The sequence below is a fragment of the Spermophilus citellus genome (assembly GCF_964194105.1).
Source record: "Spermophilus citellus genome assembly, chromosome: 1".
Lineage (NCBI taxonomy): Eukaryota > Metazoa > Chordata > Mammalia > Rodentia > Sciuridae > Spermophilus > Spermophilus citellus.
In genome coordinates this window covers 177,703,476-177,724,042 of record NC_138182.1, presented here as the reverse complement: position 1 = coordinate 177,724,042, position 20,567 = coordinate 177,703,476, and the positions used below count along the sequence as shown (strand labels likewise).

Sequence of the window (20,567 nt, the reverse complement as noted above, 5' to 3'; positions counted from 1 at the left end):
GGAGGATAGTGAGTTCTAAACCAGTTCTAAACCAGCCTCAGCATTGGAGAGGGGCCTAGCAACTCAGTGAGACCCTGTCTTTAAATAAAATATAAAATAGGGGTAGGAATGTGGCTCAGTGGTGAGTGCCCCAGAGCTCAATCCCCAGTACCAAAAGAAAAAAAGGGGGTGGGGGCTAGGGATGTGGCTCAGTGATGAAGTGCGAATAGGTTCAATTCCCTGTACTAAAAAAAAAAAAAAAAATTACATCAGTGAGGAAAAAAAAACTACTTATAATGCTAATCACATCCCTTCAACAAAGTAAATGTGTTAAAAGAACAAATAAATGAGGGGTTGGGAGTATAGCTCAGTGATAGAGCATGTGGTTAGCATGAACAAGGCCCTAGATTTGATTTCCAGCACTAAGATATGTAAATAATTAAATAGACAAGATTTAATTTTATTCTAATATGACTTTAAAAGCTTAGAAAAAGATTCTTTCTTTCTTCTAATTTTCAGTTCAGTAAATATTATCACTTATAGAACAAATATGTGAGTTTTACAGAACCTACAAAAGTAAACATGAAAAAACTTGGACCTTCTGAGTTTCTGAACAGTATTTTTGTAGATATTCACTATTCAGGAAACTAGAATGGTGCTGTAACCTACTGTAATGCTCAAAGATCCAATAATATTTCTGCATGCTTTGCTGATCAGTGTGTGAACTCAGCAATTTTTTCAAGAAACACTAGCACTAATTGATTTCTGAAGATTTCAATATCAAGGGGTAAGAATAGCTTCTCTAACTTCAGGTGGACACTTTCAGTCATTGCCCCAGGTTTACTGTTAAACTGAATCTCTTTGAATAAATTGTAAAACCATTTATTAAACTAGGACTACCTAATATTGACCTGAATATTTCCATGTAAATACTGAAATATAGGGGAGGAAGTGAGAAGTTCAAAACTTAGGACAAAATGAAATAAAATATAAAAAGGGCTGAGGATGTAGCTCAGTGGTTGAGTGCATCACGCTTTGTATATATGAAGCACTGAATTCAATTTCTACCACCACAAACAAAAACAAACTCGTTGAAAGTATTGTGTTTAACTGAATCCTAGACTGGTTTTCTTCAAATATGCCCCACCTACATAAAGGAAATTAACAAACAAAAACAAAAAAAAGACAACCTCTAAAAGTTTGCATATTAAACATATATAGATACTCCTAACATGACTTACTTTTGCTTCCCACTCCATTCCAGCTACTGAGATTCCTAAAAGAATCACTACTGTAATGGCTCCAATAATTCGGATATCATTGATTTCATCTATCATAAGTATAGAATGTTCCTAGAAAAGAGAATTATAAATATAATGAGCAACAATGCCTTACATGTAGATGTTGAATAAATGCTTATTAAATGAACTGATGGGAAATCTAAGGAAAGGAATGAATTATTATTGAGATGTCATTCAAGCATCTGATGATCTAACATCAAATGTATGATTAAATTAATACTTGAATATCTGATAGATTCAATAATCAAAAAACAAAAAAATGACGTTAGTCTGCTAATTAGATTTTTTTAAATGACAGAGCAGAGATATATTTCATATTAACCTGGCTAGAGAACTCATGTTTTTGATGGTCTTTTATGATGTGTGAGGAAGAGATGAACAATCTCCTTCAAGCAGTTGTCAAAACCACATATTATTTCCATTCTACAAACAAAAATTACTTGAATTTAAGATTCATATTATAAAAGTTCCCCTGTAGATCAAAACTAAAAGCTATGATACCTCAATCAACCTAAATAAGTAGCTATGTATGAATTACCACTGCTCAAATAAATTTATAAAAGGCTCAAAAACCTAAAATATCTATTTATTTTGATAACTTAGAATGACTGCATTATGATTGAAAAATTATAAAAGATTACAATTTTCCTATGCAGTTGCTTCTTTTTAAAAAAAGCCTTCTTATTAAAGCTTTTTTAAAAACTCCTTCATAAAAGCAACAAGGGAAAAATCTTTGAATTCCAATTAGATGAGCTTAATAAAAAAATTAAGGAGAAAAATATCCCAGGATCCAAAGACATTTTTGCCAACCAAAGGCATAGTAAGTGTCAAAAAAAACAGGAACAAATTCAACTTTTTTAAAGGACCCCATTTGATTTAATAAAATTATATCTAAACTTTTAGCTATATATTGTTTTTAAATTTTAGTTTTATATCATTTGACATTTCCTATAGCATTTGGATAATCACACCTGATGATTACCTATAGAAGAAAAAAATGATGAGAGTGCAAATATATATCTATTGGATCTGTTTTTAAATCGAGATTCACTGGATCATAAGTACAACAGAACACCAAAGTTGTAGCTCAATATATTTTTTGGGCTGGGGATGTGGCTCAAGCGGTAGTGCGCTTGCCTGGCATGCGTACGGCCCAGGTTCAATCCTCAGCACCACATACAAACAAAGATTTTGTGTCCGCTGAAAACTAAAAAATAAATATTAAAATTCTCCCTCTCTCTCTCATATATATATTTTTATATTAAATCCAGTATTTTAAGTATTTGTTTCAATTTTGGCTGGATCTAACTTTCCACAAAACAAAAACATTTTAAAACTCTAAATATTCTGATGAGTTCACAAGCTTAATCTTAAACTGAGCAGAAAATAAGAACAAATACTAAAATAAAAATTAAAACTAAAACTAAACTAAAAGAATATGGACTTCAGTGATTATATCACTTGCTTACTTTATACATCTTCCTTTTCTTCATTTTGTTGGCCTACATAGGCAGAGGTCAAAGCAACATAGCGTCAGTTTTTTTCAGAGTTTACGCTTCCTAATTTGCCATAATCTACTATAGAAGAATACCTACAACCTAACATGAACAACTTTCAGTTAATATGAAGGAATCTTACTCATTCTCACTTCTTTAATGGCACATATCTCCATAACTTTTCAAACAAATTCTCTTCTGAATCCAAGAGCAGTACTATTAAATGTCTTCTGAATAGTTCTTTCTGAATAGTTAGATACCAGCTCTATTTGGTTCTTCAAATTAGCACATCCAGAATTAGGCTGTTCTATATTCTCTGTCTCACAGTGAATGGCATTACCTTCCAACTAAATCCAATAGTCATAAATCTGTGTATAAACTTGAAATCCTCATTTATCTTTCTTTAATTTCCCACATTACATTAATCATGAAGTCCTCATTCAACTTTATTAAAATATCTGAAGATCACCTCCATCTCTCCAACTCCACTGGTCATTATTATAATAAAAGCCACCATCTCCACTTCCAGGATAGTTACAATAAACTTTGAAATGGTCTCCATCCCAACTTGTGATCCTTCAAATCCATTTTCCATACTATGGTCAGATATTTCTCTAGGCCCCAATTCCAATATTAAAGCCCACTTTACTACAAACAAGACCTTTCTTGAATTGATGCTTTAAGACTTAAGTCTTGCCACTCTGTGTTTCAATCACAGTGAAATATTTAGTTTGTTTAACATAACATACTCTACACTTTCCAGGCCTTTGTTTCCTTTTCTTTCCTGTTCCCTCATGCCTGACTATACCTTTCCTATTTGCCTGCAAATGCTAACTCCCTTACTTGAAGAACCTTCCTCAACATTCCTACTATGCCGATTCCCAAAGAGGATCATGTAAACACCACCTCTCTGCCCCTAATTTGGGCTGCTAATGCCACCTATAGTATTCCACAGCTGGCATTCTAACATAATTTTCTTCTTTGTCTATCTCTGGTACTAAATTTCTTGAAGGGCAAGTTTCTAAGTTATCACATCACAACTTTACTAACTCCTAACATGATGAGGGCACAGAGCACTCAATAAACATGTGGCAAATGGATGACCAAAAGAAAGGTGAATTACCTTGAGCAACTCCACCACAGTTTCTGCAAATCCAACCACATACATAGCAACTGCAACAGCATTGGCAAAAGCGAATATCAGGCCAATTGCACCACCGAACTCTGGCCCTAGACTTCTTGATATTAAATAATATGCTCCTCCTAAAGAAAAGAAAGAAAAAAAGAAAGTTAGGATTTAATACTGATCAAGCCTTTTAAATACATAAAGAATTCACAAAGCAGATGCCTTCAGTAAGCACAGCAATTAAATTAACAAAAGGTGAGTATATTTTCAGGAACATGAAAAAAAAATTCTTCACAGTCCAATGCACTCCATTAAAAATTCCCCCAAATTAGGAGAATTCTCCCACATCAAATATAAGCTCATCCTATTTTAAGTCCCCACTTTCTCTTTCAAGCTTAGATTAAAATGGGCAGCCTCCTCCCCATATTCATAAATATCACGATCATTTCCCAATGATTTTCCAAGTAATATGTTAACTTTAAAATTCACAGTTGACCTGATTTCAATTGCTTAACTATTATGACAATTTGCAGGTGGTATGAATACCAAGGCAAAAATAAAACAATTCTCATGACAAACTGTAAAGAAAAGCATATAATGGCATCCCAAAGAAGTAATTTGTACTCTAGTAAATCCTGCCTAAAAGGCAGAATAAACAAGATACTACATGACATTATCACAAAGCAAGTATTTTTCTAACTTAAAAAATAAGTATGAAGATGTGAAAAAAAAAAATAAGCAATACTACTGGGCGCAGTGGCACACGACTGTGATCCCAGTGGCCTGGGAAACTAAGGCAGCAGGATCACGAGTTTAAAGCCAGCCTAAGCAACAGCAAGGTGCTAAGCAACTCAGTGAGACCCTATCTCTAAATAAAATACAAAATAGGACCAGGGATGTGGCTCAGTGGTTGAGTCCCCCCACCCAGAGTTCAATCCCCGGTACTAAATAAATAAATAAATTTAAAGCAGTATTATTTGATTTGAAGTCAATCTAATGTATTCCTGAAATCTAACTTATAAAATTCTAGTTTAAATCTGGTTTCTAGGTCATAACCAAATTATTAGTGTTAATAATATTGAAGCTACATTATATATATATATATATATATATATATATTTCTGTATACTAAAGAAATGCTTAATTTTAAGGCCATTTAGTGAAATGCTATTAAAACAGATGAATATTTGTTTCTATTATTCACCCAGTATAAAGATGATAAATAGAAACAACACAAAATTGTACCATTTGATAAAACACTAAACATGCAAATTTCATTTTGGAAATACCTGTAACACCAATTATTTATCACAGAAATCCTAAAGAAAAAAAAATGCAATCTTACAATTTAACATAAGTCTCATAATTTGGGATGAAAATGACTTAAAAAATTTCTCAGAAATATTTCTGAACACTAAAAAGTCCAATAAATTTTTATGTAATAATAATTTTGTAAGTCAAATAAAGATCTTAATAAAAGCTCTAAAGACATTAAATCACATGAAAGTTAATTACAAGAAAAATCCCTGGCATATACTATGTCATAGCCTATAAACATGTATGCTTTCCAAATAAATATTTTTTCACTTACTCTTAATACCAACAATGAATTGACAACTATTATTTATCCTGATTTTATAAACAAGAAAACTAAGTCACAAAGAAAGGCTAATTGCAATCACAACCATTTATATGTTTTCATAGTTGAAAAATTAAACTTTAGAATAAGAACTATCACCAATAAGAATCCATTTGTTATGTGCTCTAGCATATTGATTATATAAAATGTCAATTTTGACATTCCAAATGACTTTAAAAATCTTCCACAAACCTAAACTTAAAACTCAGTTTGTTACTTTAGAGAGAGAGAGAGAGAGAGAGAGAGAGAGAGAGAGAGAGAGAGAGAAATATAGATATTTATCTTCTGTTGTCAGGAAATTAATAAGTGACAGTGGATAATAAAGAAAATAAAAGCATCTATTTATCTTTAATTTTTACTCCTGATGATAAGCAAAAGTTCTATGCCCTCTTCCTCCCCATTTCCATTCTTGCTTCCTAGAGGTAATGTGACTTAAAACCTGCTTCCTGGGGCTGGGGATGTGGCTCAAGTGGTAGCACGCTCGCCTGGCATGCGTGCGGCCCGGGTTCAATCCTCAGCACCACATACAAAGATGTTGTGTCCGCCGAAAACTAAAAAATAAATATTAAAAAATTCTCTCTCTCTCTCTCTCTCATCTCTCTCTCTCTTTTAAAAAAAAAAATCAGTCCTAATATGGGCTGAGAAAAAAAAACTAAGAAAAAAAAAACTGCTTCCTTCCTTCTTCTACTAGAATTACCCATTCTAGCAACATACTATTTTCATCTTCATTTTATCTATGAGAAATAAGGCTTAGAAAATTAAATAATTTGGTCAAGGTCGTGCAAATCTAGAAATGTACTTAAACTCAGATCTTTCTATCTTTGGGTGTTTACCCAATACAAAATTTATAATAAAATCTTGAAACTCAGTCTGTAATGGAAAATGCTCAAGAGTACAGTAAAAAAACAAAAACGAAAACAAAAAAAACTATGCTCAATTAAAAGGCATCAAAACAAAAATTAACTACTTTCTTTCAAAAAATAATCTATTGTTCAAGCAAACACAGAAGTCAATATCAGGGAAAAATCCTCATGGAGGCTCATAATCCAGCCATAAACTACCCCAATTACTGATACAGGGAATGTATTCTTTTGCCAGGCACTATGGCGCACGTCTGCAATCTATGCAACACAGGAGGCTGAGGCAGGAGAATCTTGAGTTCAAGACCAGCTTCAGCAATTTAGCAAGGCCCTAAGCATCTTAGTGAGCCCCTGTCTCCTAGTGAAATATAAAAAGGAACTGGTGATGTGGTTCAATGGTTAAGTACAGAAAGAAAGGAAAGGAAGAAAGAAAAAAAAAAGTAAGATGCCAGAAATGACATGTAGTGATAAAACCATACTGGGTTCTCTTATTATTCCATGTGGATTCGCAGATTTGTAGTTCTTTCTAAATCTCAAATCAACCATAAATACAATTACATTTTGAAACCAAGTTTAAAATATTATTAATTATTTAAGAAAATGCCCATGTCAAAAATTATTCACTTGCCACCATGGTGGTGCATGCCTCTAATCCCAGAGGCTCAGGCTCAGCTGAGGCAGGAGGATCATGAGTTCAAAGCCAGCCTCAGCAACTTAGTGAGGCCCTAAGTAACTCAGTAAGACCCTGTCTCTAAATAAAACACCAAAAAGTACTGTGGATGTGGCTCAGTGGTTAAGTGCCCCTGGGTTTAAAATCTGCTACCAAAAAAAAAAAAAAAAAGACAGAAAAGAAATAGAAAAAGCAATCATGATATTCATTTGGAAAAATAAGAGGAGAATTGCCAAAGCAATCTTTAATAAGAGTGAAGCAGGAGGCATCACAATGCCAGATCTTAACTATACTACAGAGCTATAGTAACAAAAACACCATGGTATTGGCCCCAAAATGACATGTAGACCAATGATTCAGAACAGAGAACACAGAGACAATAAATAGTTATCTCATACTAGATAAAGGTGCCAAAAACATACATTGGAAAAAAGATAGCCTCTTCAACAATGGTGCTGGGAAAATTGGAAATCCATATGCAACAAAATGAAGCTAAACCCCTATCTTTCACTTTGCCCAAAACTCAAAGTGGATCCAGGACCTAGGAATTAGACCAGAAACATTGCACCTAATAGAAGAAAAAGCAGGCCAAAATCTTCATCATGTTGGCTTAGGACCTAACTTCTTTAACAAGATTCTTAAAGCACAAGAAATAAAATCAAGAAGCAATAAATGGGATGAATTCAAACTAAAAAGCTTCTTCTCAGCTAAAGAAAAAAAACAATAACCTGAAGAGAGAGCCAAAAGAATGGGAGAAAATCGTTGCCACACGCACATCAGATAGAGCTCTAATCTCCAGGATATAAAACTTAACACCAAAAAACCAAATAACCCAATCAATAAATAGGCTAAGGAAATGAGCAGACACTTCACAGAAGATACACAATTGATCAACAGATATATAAAATATATTCAACATCTCTTGCTATTAGAGAAATGCAAATCAAAACTACTCTAAGATTTAATCTCACTCCAGTCAAAATGGCAGCTATTAAGAATACAAACAACAATAAGTGTTGGGAAGGATGTGAAGGAAAAAGCACACTCATACATTGCTGGTGAAACTACAGATTGGTGCAGCCAATCTGGAAAGCAGTATGGAGATTCCTTGGATAACTTGGAATGGAATCACCATTTGATCCAGCTATCACACTCATTGATCTATACCCACAGGACTTAAAATCAGCATACTACAGTGATGCAGCCACCTCAATGTTTATAGAAGCTCAATTCAAAATAGCTAAACTGTGGAACCAACCTTGATACCCTTCAATAGATGAATGGATAAAGAAATGGTGGAATATATACACAATGGAAGATTATTCAGCCTTGAAGAATAGAATTATGGCATTAACAAGTAAATGGACAGTTTGAGAATATCATGCTAAGCAAAGTAAGCCAATCCCAAAAAACCAACGGCTGAATGTTTTCTCTGATAAGTGGATGCTGACCAATAATGGGGGGTTGGGGGGAAAAGGGAAGAATGGAGGAACTTTGGATTGAGCAGAGGGGAGGTGGGGTATATGTGAGAGGGGAACATTATTACCCTATGTACAGGTATGATTGCATGAATGGTTGTACTCCATTCGTGTAAAAAATAAATTTAAAAAATATATTTATAATATATAAAATTATTCACTCACCAGATTTATATGCGAGTTACTTGTAACATACAAGTAGTGTTTTACTAAATCAAAAACATACTATATTTAAACCTAAGAAAATCTCATAAAACAACTGTTGCAGAACTGCCTTTTGCAGCCTTTTCAAACATTTCATTTACCTGAAAAGTCAGTTTCAAATAAATTAGTTACAAAGGAAAACAAGTTTAAAAAAAAAAAAGAATAGAACTATGGAGTTGAATTATAACAGAGCTTCTTGCTTGGGAACGCTAGAAATGAGTAGTTAATAATCAGTGATAACCTGTTTTTACCAATATAGTAAGCACTCTTTGTGAAAATGTGGAAAGTATTTTTCCTCTCTTTCAATATTTGGAGCAAAAATTCAGAGGTCTTCAGTTAATTTTGGAGAAAGGAAAAAGATGTAGACATTTAAGAAGGATTCACAAGCAGAATCTGCATAACATTTCATTTTACTGGGAAAAAAGGGATGTACCTAATTCATTTATGCTCTCATTATCCATATATGTGATAACATTTATCAATGCAACACTGCATTAGACAAGTTACTATATGTCAAAACCATGGTATAATCCCAGCAGCTAGGTCTGAAAAAATAACAGTACTATTATTATCAGAACATAACCTCCAAGAAAACTGGATCTTATTTGACTTACACTGTTATAAACCCAGTGTCTATCACAAAATACTCAGTAAAATTCACCTTAATCGTGGACTAGGCAGGTTCATATTTATTGTGGATTTTTAGAACTACATGACTGAAATTTGATGTAACTTGAGTTTTTAATTGAAATGGCAATGACCTATTGTTAAATAAGTTAGTTAAGTATACCAAAATAAAGTGGTTGAGAAATCTTTTCCTTCTATTACTAATTCTTTCATTCATTAATATAGTATGACTCAAAAACCAGAATTTATACATCTTATACTTGTTCAGATACCTGAGGCTAGCCTCTAAGTGAGTCTATATGTACATTAGTAGAAGATAAGAGAGTATTGGTTTGTGATATGAGTAAAGCCAACACCATCTAATTATAGAACTGTAACAGGATTCATGCAAATTTTGTAAAACACAAGCTTTCAAGAACATTGATGTGATTTACAGAACAAGAGAAAGCTCTAGACACCCAGCAAACTGAAATAATTTTAAACGTAAGAATGTATCTTTCAGGCAGGAATTATGCCAGAGATGAAGGCAAACTTCATCAGTTAACTGGCACAATTCTTCTTTTCCTGGAGGAGGCAGAAAACCTAAGGGATGATTTTCTAACCTACTGCCAGTGGCTTTAAATAGTACTTCAAATCTCGTTTATAATCTAATCAGCATAAAACTAAGTATTTTTTATTTCTTAAATTTTTGCTTTTCCAGAAACCATGTTTCCTTATTAATTGAACATCATTATATTTGTTTGCAAGTTGGCAGTAAATTCATACTAGAGAAACAAAACTACAACTTTTCTAGATGTCTGTTTAAACTCTAAAATGTAGTTTAAGCCAAAGTTAAAATAAACCAAAAACATAAAATCTCTCCTAGGGCAAAAAGTATACAACTCTAGGAAAAGTAAAGATTTCACATACTTCCACAAAGTTAGAAACATTCCTTTTACAAGAACAAAACATTCACTATTAATAAAATACAAATAGATGTTGTAATTCAGTTAAGAATCAATGTTGGGTATGTGGGAGACTCCCTGCTGAAGCTAAAGTTAAGTTTCCATCTGGCAAGAACATCACAGAATCTCTTATCCCTCCCCCTCCTCTCAGAAGGGCGCCAAGCCGAAGAGCGCTAAATTCAAAAGTTTTCTCGACCAATCCCCACTGGACATAGTGTCCGCTTGACTGTCCACTAGCCGTTCCTGAGTCACCCTGCCAATCAGCATCCGGGACACCTACGCAAACCTTCTTAAGCCAAAGCTTGCAAGCTTAAGCTCTGCCCTCTTCCTCTTCTTTCTCTCCTTTCTCTACTCTTTCTCTCTGCTCTCTTCCTCTCTCCTCTCTGCCTCTCCTTTTCTTCCCCAATACATCTCTTGTTTGAATCTCCATCCTGGGTGAGTCACTCACCTTTTCAATCAAGATAAGTAAAACAAATTGTTAAGCACTGCCTCAAAATAGTTTCTTTATATAATTTTTTTTTTAAAAGTAAGTTATCAAGTTTAAAGGGGGATTCTTCAAATTTAAGAGTAATAGTGTTCTCCAATCTTGGAATAATAATTCCTGCCTAAAAATATTATCAATCAACTTAAAATTTACAGAAAAGCTCAGATGGGTCCCCAGATATCACTATTCCTATAGCATTCCTCCATTTTTTTCTTGACACTTTGATTTTTCTGGATAGTTCCAGCTCTACCATCCTCCTCTCTTAGTAGCCCTTACAAAGTAGGCAGTCAAATCATAGCTGTAGAAGATCCATTCTAGGTACTCTTGATAATACCCTAAAGCACTGTTTATGGTTAATGGTCTCTTCAGTTTTACACCTTAACACCTTCAATTTTTTGGTTCCTTGAAATTTTGTTGAACAAAAAACATTCCTTTTTCCACAGATTCCCAGTCTAGACCTGTTATCATCTTCCTGTACTGTCATTTAACTCTCCTAAGTATTGTACTAAATGCTCTTGGAGTTATCCTGTAATTCAGATTCAATTTGTTAGAAAATAATACTTAACAGGTACTCTTAACAAGTAAAGAGTTTACAGAGTTAAAATATTCTAATTCTCTTCCATTCTTCACTTGTTATTGTAGAATAATTATCTAATGAACAAATTTCTTATCAATTTCTTGGTTGGTTTATATTTTGGTAAGAAATCTTTCATCCAGTAAAGTTTGATCCAACACTAGATATGTTTAACTTTCTCAAATTTCAGGTTGGTTCCCTACCATTTCCCAAAGATTAGACATGAGTTTTTTTGTAATGTTACTGTGAACTTATGGATTTTTATCATATATTGTGCTTTTATCCAAATAGATTATTATCATTATTATTGTTGTTCAAATTATCCAAACTTCAGCCAGTGTTAGGCTCTTAAGTTGGTTCCTTAAGTTGGTTCTTGGGTACTTTTGCTATAACTAGTAGCTTCTGTTATCTTCATTACTTTTGGAAATGAAAAATGACTATGCACTATGTTTCCTGTCCAGATCTGAAATTAGTCATGCTTCATTCTTTTCAGTGGAAATTCACGACATGGGTACTTGCTGCTACCGGGTTAGTCATTTATTACAGGTCATTTTAATGGAGAGAGCTAAAAATTATGTACTTTGAGGATAAAATGTATGATACTACATACATAGTATTTCCAATCATGCATATGGGGTATAGACTACTGTCTCCCATGTGGAGAATAATTTTTTTCATGATACAAAGACACTTTGTTGGAGATCTACAAGTCCCTGAGTCAGAAACAGAGGGTCTTAAATTCACAAGAATCTTGAGGAAATACTACAGAGGAAGCAGCTCATTTCAGGTGTCCAAAGTCACTAACATAAAGTGAAAAATAAATGCCTTCTAATGTGTCATAATATTTGGTCCTTTCTTCAATCAACAACTTTCTCTTTTATCTTCTTTAGGATTATTTTAGCAAATGTGCTAAATTCTTATTTATCTAAGTATCTGGTAACAGAAGAATTCCAAATTTTATGATATAATGATCTTTCTCCCTAAAGGTTCTTCCTCTTTAACTTATCATTTTGAGGAGACATTAGCAAAATTACAAAACATGTGAATTTGTTGGAACAGAGCTTCATAGGTTCCAAGTTTTCACACTTTTCCCTGGCATCTAAGACAAGAGAAGATTGGATACAGTCCCCAAGGTAGACAGATTTGTGACTAGATAGGTACTACTACTAAAGAAAAATGAAATGGCTTTTTGGGCACAATCCAGGAAAATCTATGCTTTCCAAGATTCAGATTCAAATGTAAAATGGTCCAGGGTTCATGCTGCCTGTGGTTTCTTCCCCCTTTCTCATAGAGACTCACAATCTAGATGTTGAGGTTAGAGGGTAAGGAGAAATTCTTTGATGACTTGCTGATCCCCTGCAAATACCCAACACCGTACCCTTGTCTCCTGTTAATTATTCCCAATGTCGGATAGAAATGAAGCATTTCAGTGTTGTCTGATTAACTTTGTTAGACATATCCATATTTTACACTCTAATAAAGTTCAAGAAGACTAATACAAATATAAAATTTCAGTAAACAATGATGCTTACTCAGTATACTGATAATCATATTGATACAAGCTACCAGTTTCCCAGGGCTTATTGATTTGAATCCTTTGGTGTCTAAGAAGGATAAAGATGTTGGTGAAAATGAAAAGCTCAGTGTGGCTCTCTGTCTCCCTCACAGAAAACCTGACACAACTAAAGCAGAAATTTTATTCACATAATGTCAAATAGGTACATTCAAAATAAATAAGTTAGATGGAATAGGTGAATGCTATTCTAGGTCGATTTGCTATGGTGACTTCACAAGTGCTAGTTGACATTCTTTGCTCTTTCTCCAGGATTCCCCTCACACCAACTGGATGAAAAGTTTTGATTTGGAAAATTGAATTATTTTATTTTCTCAGGGGTCTCAAGGTCATGCTCTTGTTTTCTTAAGTGCTTTCTCTGGGGAAGGCAAAAATCTCATAAGGCACATCCTGTGGACTCCAATGAAAGAGGCCTCAGGGTGTTCAGAGAAGACAGCTAGACTTAAAGGTATAAATTCAGAGTCCCAGGTACAACTCTCATAAGCTGTTAGAACATGGGGAAATTATTCTACTTCAGTTTCCTTTAATGAGTGGGAAAATAAAGTTATACTTGTAAAATGTAGACCAAATGTCAGGATACATGTGACTGATACAAGGGATAAAGCTTACGAGGAAGTAACAAGGTACAGCCCAGTTTAAAAAAAAAAAAAGACTAGTTAGAACCTCTATTCTTGCTACCAGACAGACTTAACATTTTAGATGTTTTAAAACATACATGTATTATATTAATATGAGTCAATATAAAACCTTACACTCAACATAATAGTTTGGAAGTGCTTGGTAGCAACTTCCTTGCCTGTATACACCTGGTATATTCTATTAAGGCAAAAAATAATTAAAAACAAGATTTAAATATCAGTTTATTTAATAATTATAATATAATGAAGTGAAAAAGACTGAATTTACCTCCTCTTACAAAGCCATTAGTAGCTATTGCTGATGTAGACAATCCTGTGATTGTTGTCACAATAGTGGCCATTGTTATTACAAGGACTGACAGACCTTTAGGGAGAAAAGAAAGAAATTGAGTATATATATATTCTTATTTAAACTTGCCATCATCTAGAACTGGTTGGTCTGAATACTTTGAATTTACAAGTTAAAATTAGCTACTTTTAATCCTATTTTTTTTAAAAAACCAAATCAGAATTGTGAAAAAAGTAAAATTAATTTAAGAATCTTGATAATAAAGGAAAATATTGCTCATAAGGACTCCCTTGCCTGAGTTTTATGAGATTGAGAGCTCAAAGGCACATGCTATTTTATTTATTGATTATGTTCAAATCAATTAGTAAGGAACTTCACTTACCTATTCCAGCTTGACCTACAATCCATGACAACCTAATAAAGAGCATCACACCCCAAATGTTCAACATACAACGTACCTGGGAGGAAAAAAGAGGCCACATCACAGATGAAGAAAGTAATCAAACATACATAGTAATAAATACTAAACTGGCCCAAAGTAGAAGAACATACACTGGAAACTACAGAAGCTATATAGTTTTTAAACCTAACTCCTCCTTTTTAAAAGAGTTTAATGTGAAAGCTTACTGTTAAGCTAAATATAATGTAACATAAATACATGTGTATAAATAAATGTGCTTAATCACAGACATCAGAAGTAGGAGAAGCAACACAAAAAAGGTACAAAAAATACTGTAAGACTCCAGCACTTAAAAATAATTCACATGCCCTTTTTATCATGAGTTTAAATTTTGCTTGTTCTTTTACAACATCCTTATTTGAGTAGTTAGCAAATTAAACCGTTACATATTTTTCAACATATCAATTGTTCATGTTTTTTAAAAATTTAAAGTTTAATAATCCTACCATACCTTAGGTGTTTCTTTCCTGTTTAAAATAAATTACTTCTGAAAGCTTCCCCAATTTATCAAGAAAAATTTGGTTAAATTAATAAATACCCTATCTCCTCTACTGAATATCCAAAAGAAAGGAAGCACATTAATTGGTCTTCTATAGACTCAGGTACAGTTAAAACAGAAAAAAGAATTCTCTTGAGAATTGATGACAATATTAGGTAGCTTTTATAATCAACAGAAATGCTGTACTCTCAAATTAAGTCTATTAATACATACTAAAACACCCTTGATCCAACCAAACTTCACGACTCCTTTACTTTCTGCAGTGTATGTGACCACGGCATCTCTGGTTGGTGTACTTTCTTCCCCATTTGCAAAGCCATCCTCAAAAGGTTCCTAGTCATAAAAAGAAATGTACATTATATTTACGAATTATTAACTGTGAGTGATACATGCATACATACCCATGTTTACAGCAGCATAATTTACAATAGCCAAATTATGGAACCCACCTAGGTGTCCATCAAAAGATGAATGGATAAAGAAATGTGGTACATGTGCATGAATTTTATTCAGCCATAAAGAAAAATGAAATTATAGCATTTGCTGCAAAATGGATGGAGCTAGAGACTATCATGTTAAGTGGAATAAGTCTAACTCAGAAGGCAAAGAGTTGTTTTATGCTTTCTCTCATATGTGGAAGCTGGAGAGGAAAAAGGAAAAAAATGAGGGGGAGGGGTATCCTAAAAATTAAAGGGAGATCAGGAGAGGAAAAGGGGCCAAGGGGTGAGAGGTTGGGAGAAAAGAAGTAGTGTTGGGGAGTGATATTGGCCCAATTATATTGTTGTATTGTGTGCATGTACAAATACATAACAACAAATCCCATCATATACCAATAAAAAAAAAGTGGGAGAAAAAAAGAATTATTAACTGTGAGATAAAGAAACTTCTTTTCTTCCTAAGTAAGCTGTTCTAGGCATTTTGTTATGGTACTAAAAAAACTGATAAATACATAAAGGTTTCTGATACTTCACCTGAGAAAAATGTAAAGCAATAAACTCAAAGAAAACCTTAATCACTCAGATTTCTTAAAGTTTAAGTCTCACCATTATGGTAAACCATTTTAATAATTCTAAATTTTACAGTACTTAGTGAATACTGTCTGCAAAGTACAAGCTTCCTAGGTCAATCAATTCAAACTTTGTATCTCAAGCCACAATTCATATTACCTAGTTGTCACCCTTCTTACATACAAAGTTCAGCATCAACAATTTAAATTTCTTCATCACCTAGCATAGTCCATGACAGCAGGATTCTCAACATTCATTCATATCTTGGTGTTTTCCTTTGTTAATTGCTTTTAGTTTGAGACATGAACTGGTTGAAACAATACATTTTCCCAACCGATAGGTAAAGTTTCAGGTCTAATTCTGTAATTCCTAGTTTTTGTCCCCCTACCTTTTCTCTTTCTCTCTAGGTAGTTCTCAGTACACCAAAGAAATATGACAACTTTCCAAAGCAAAATACAAAGGGATTAGAAAGATGGCTTGGAAAACAGAAGATGTTCCAGATCTAGAATCATGTTCCAGATATTATTCTCATGATTCCTACTCTATCCACATTCTCAACAGAAAGGAACAAAATACAACTATACTTTGGGCTTTCTTTAAATATAAAAGAGTCAATCAAATTTTTAAAACCAATCCCTGAATGAATTCTGAATATAATTATTTAAAGAAATGAACTATAGCAAGTTCTATATTACCATAGACCAAAATTACCTTAGACCAAAATCTTTATAAACTTCCCTTTGTCTTTAGGTTGCCTATTGCTATTCCTTGCCCTGTGTAGAATATCCTATGAACATGGTAACCACTAATCATTAAACTTTTAGAAGTATGTATATGTAGCCAGGTGGTGCATGCCTGTAAACCCAGCGGCTTGGGAGGCTGAGGAAGCAGGATCACAAGGGAGTTCAAAGCCAGCCTCAGCAAGTGAGGCACTAAGCAACTCACTTAGAGACTGTCTCTAAATAAAATACAAAATAGGGCTGGGAATGTGGCTCAGTGGTCAAGTACCCATGAGTTCAATCGCCAGTGCTTAAAAAAAAAAAAAAAGAAAAGAAAAAACAAAGGAAAAAAGAAATATGTATATGTGAAAACAACAACAAAAAATATTGATCATAGGTTTGTATAGCTCAATCACAAGAACAACCCTACTTTGGCTTTACTTAGATTGTAAAATGTGTTCCAGACCATAAATAGTCAATAATTATCCCAAATAGTACAAATGATTCCTAATACAGCCAGGACAGAAAAAGTTTGCCTGTTAATCAATTAACTTTAGACAAAAGTTTCCTAGTTTCTACTCTAGGATGTAGAGTTCTTTAATTAGTTTATGAAAGAAGACTTTAAAATATTATATAACTTCCAAGTGTTACAAGTAAATATAATGTCTATAATATGCGTAGAAAAAATACCTCTTTCCAACTCTATTAAAAGAAAATTAAAGATGTGTATAACCTTATGGGCTGCTGTTTCCAAGGCTAAGTATCAATGTGGGTGTCTTTTTAGCAATGCAAAAGTATGCAGGCATCCTAAAATTTCTGCTGTGGGTGTTTATCAGCATTCCACTTCAAAGTTGAAGATCTAGCAATTCTGATAGTTCAACATACCATAAACAATTATGTTCAGAAACAGATTTTCCAGAGTATATGAAATAGTATATTAAAATGAATATGCAACCACACAAAATGAAAAAAATTCTAATCATCTTCTCTTAGCTCTATTAATCTCTAAAATATAATTCAAAAGTTAAAATCAACTAAGTATGCTATTTGTTGTTCAATTAGCAAACTTAAATATTATGAAAGTGAGGTCATAATTAATTTCCTGAAATACCAGGAAACCAAAATCAATACCAATATTAATCTTTTTGTTGTTGTTTCTCATGTATTTTGTTGGTGCTGGGGATAGAATCCAGGGCCTCATACATGCTGGGCAAGCCATTCTATCACAGAAGTGCATGATATATCTCCAGCTGTTTCTTTAAATACATTAGCTTCAGAAAAATAAAGAAATTATCCAATATATTCACTCCCACCCAAAAAAGAAACTATATAAAAATTTCATTATATAAGAAAAAGGTCAAATATACCAAATATTGTCGAATATTCACATATGAACTATAAATTAGGCTAATACAGAAGTACATAAATAAAAATCTTCAATTCAACTGCCATTTACATAGAAATGATGGGTTTATGTTTTAAACTGTTTTCTACACTAATACATAAAAAGCAAAAACATAAATGATTTTATGGATAACTCCATTTAAATGAAATAGACCATCTTGGGTATGTATGGTGGTGCATGCCTGTAATACCAACAGCTTGGGAGGCTGAGGCAAGAAAATCTTAAGTTTGAAACCAGTCTCAACAAATCATCGAGACTCTGTCTCCAAATAAAATATAAAAATGGGCTGGCAATGTGGCTCAGTGGTTAAGTGTCCCTGGGCTCAAACCCTGGTACAAAAAGAAAAAAAAAAGAAAAAAAGAAAAAAAACAATGAAGTGGACTGTTGAGAGCCACAGCCAAAGGGGCCCCAGAAAACTTCCAGCTGCCAGCAAACTTCCAGCTGCCAGCTGATGATTGGCTCACAGCAGCCCCAGCAACATCTAGCTGATTGGCTCCTCTGCGGTGATGTTCATTGGGCTGTTTCCCTGCCCTTCAGACTGCCAGCTGATGATTGGCTCACAGCGGCCCCAGCAACATCTAGCTGATTGGCTCCTCCACGGAGCTGCTCATTGGGGGACTTCTTTGGCTCCGCCCACATGACCCAGCCAATCAGCCTCAAGAGCAGGAGGATTGTGGGAGGTGGTGAGGTTTGTGTGGGGATGAGAGGCTTGTGGGAAGCAGGTGGTGGCAGTTGGGCTCTGAGGGTTTTTTCCTGAGGAGCTGTTTTGTTTGGCATTTGTAGTTCTAAAAATAAAGTTCGTTTCTTTTGACAAGTGGCTCCTGAATTGTGCCCAGCCAGACTAAGTCAGTGGACCAAATTAACTTAGCATTATTCAGGAAAGTAACTTCCAAAAAGTACCCAGGGATTTTGAGTCTACGAAGTTGGAACTGAGGGTGGGGATGACAGCAGAACTGGAAAAGCGGGAGAGCAAGAAAATATGGAAGACCCAGGTAAAGTAGACCTTCAGTATTTAGAAAGATTTTTTTATAGAAGAAATAAAGATACTTGTAAATTATGTCATCCTGAAAGGAATATTTCAGGAGCCAGAAGACAATTAAAGACTCTATAAAGTAGTTGAAAAATTCATGAGAGGAACTTAAGAGAGGGGCCAGGGATAAACAGCCAGTGGGTAAAACTATAGAAACAAAATTGAGAGAAACTTACAGAGAGATGCAACATTTTTCAGTATTATGCAAAATATAAGAAGGAAGAGAATTCTGGTTTCTATGGTCATTATTTCTTTATAAAGGGGTAAAGAAAAGGAAGAGTTTTTATACTGTGGATGATATCATCTCTCCCTTGCATATTCAAAGCACTACTTCAACTTGATTATTCTTTCTCCTTTGATCATGGTCAACTTTTTATTGCTTCATGCCCCCAGCCAAAGTCACTAAATGACTAGTACAGCACAATCTTACATTAAATGCAGGTCAACCTGGTTTTGCCCCACTACCACATCAAAAGTTTTTTATTAAGACATCCAGTAACTTCTCTGCTGCCAAATCTAATATACATTTTTTTAAAAATTACTTTATTTTTATGTATAGAAATGAGAATCAAACCCAGTGCTAGACAAGCACTCCACCAATGAGCTACAAGCCCAGCCCCCCCCCATATACATTTTTTAGGCTCTGTCTTGCTGGATTCCTCTAGCTGTATTTTATACTACAGTCCAGTGTATCTTTTATGAAATATCACTCTTTCCCAGTTGCTTATGATTACATATTGAGTCTTTTTTCAATGTTTAGTCCTAAACCTGTATCCTTTTCTTATGCTATATTTTCTTCCTATGGTTACCTCACTAGACGCATACCTTAAATACCATCTATGTGTGACAAGTCACAGTGATGGATCAAATTCATTTCCAGATCAGACTTCCCCTCTAAATTTCAACTCTCTGTGTAAATACTTATGATAGTACTTTGATGTTTCAACATTTACAAATTTTTTTAAACTGGATCTGGCAAGTGTTATATTTATTTATTTATTTGAAGATAAAGGCAAATTAGGAAGATGAAAATGTACGCTAACTTGATCAGCAAGATAGTATAAGAAAGGATATGAAAATTCCCTTTCTGATATCCTCTAAGATTTGGACTCCATTTATATGCACCTTTTTTTTTTTTTTTAAATAAATTTGGACATGTTTTTTGAAAAAAAGAGTCTTGCATGGTTTACCTGTCACCAGTCTGTTCTGGCATGCTTCTTGATAATATCAGAATCATCTGGGTTTAATGATAGCCAAAGTGCAGAGTCTTTGGTATCTGACACATGCCAATTCAATATTACTGCCACCAGTGTCAGACACCAGTCTGTGCAACATGGCTATTCTATTTCATATTTTCTCAAAGCTGAGCAGTCATCTGCTAGGAGCCACAAGCATATATACGATGTATGGCACCTTTGGTTGTAAAGTGACGCCAGCTAGCCACTGAGATGATTATGTTAAAATTTACATTCATATGCAAACTGGACTCCCGCTGTTCACCTTGGCCTGCTACCGGACTCAAGTTACGGGACTTTACGGGACTGCTGGAGAGTTCCCATTGGTTG

General features: G+C 34.0%; 1 protein-coding gene across 2 annotated transcripts in view; it reads right to left on the bottom strand.

Annotated features, from left to right (window-relative positions):
- SLC12A2 (solute carrier family 12 member 2) overlaps nucleotides 1–20,567 on the bottom strand; it is a 95,083-nt gene that overhangs the window by 47,846 nt on the left and 26,670 nt on the right. For both annotated transcript variants that reach the window (XM_081283039.1, XM_081283040.1), the window contains exons 2-6: nucleotides 15,055–15,174; nucleotides 14,265–14,340; nucleotides 13,862–13,957; nucleotides 3,900–4,039; nucleotides 1,221–1,331 (exon numbers count right to left, since the gene is read on the bottom strand). In XM_081283039.1, the coding sequence (XP_081139165.1) occupies nucleotides 1,221–1,331; nucleotides 3,900–4,039; nucleotides 13,862–13,957; nucleotides 14,265–14,340; nucleotides 15,055–15,174 (543 nt within the window). The remainder of the gene's footprint in view (nucleotides 1–1,220; nucleotides 1,332–3,899; nucleotides 4,040–13,861; nucleotides 13,958–14,264; nucleotides 14,341–15,054; nucleotides 15,175–20,567) is intronic.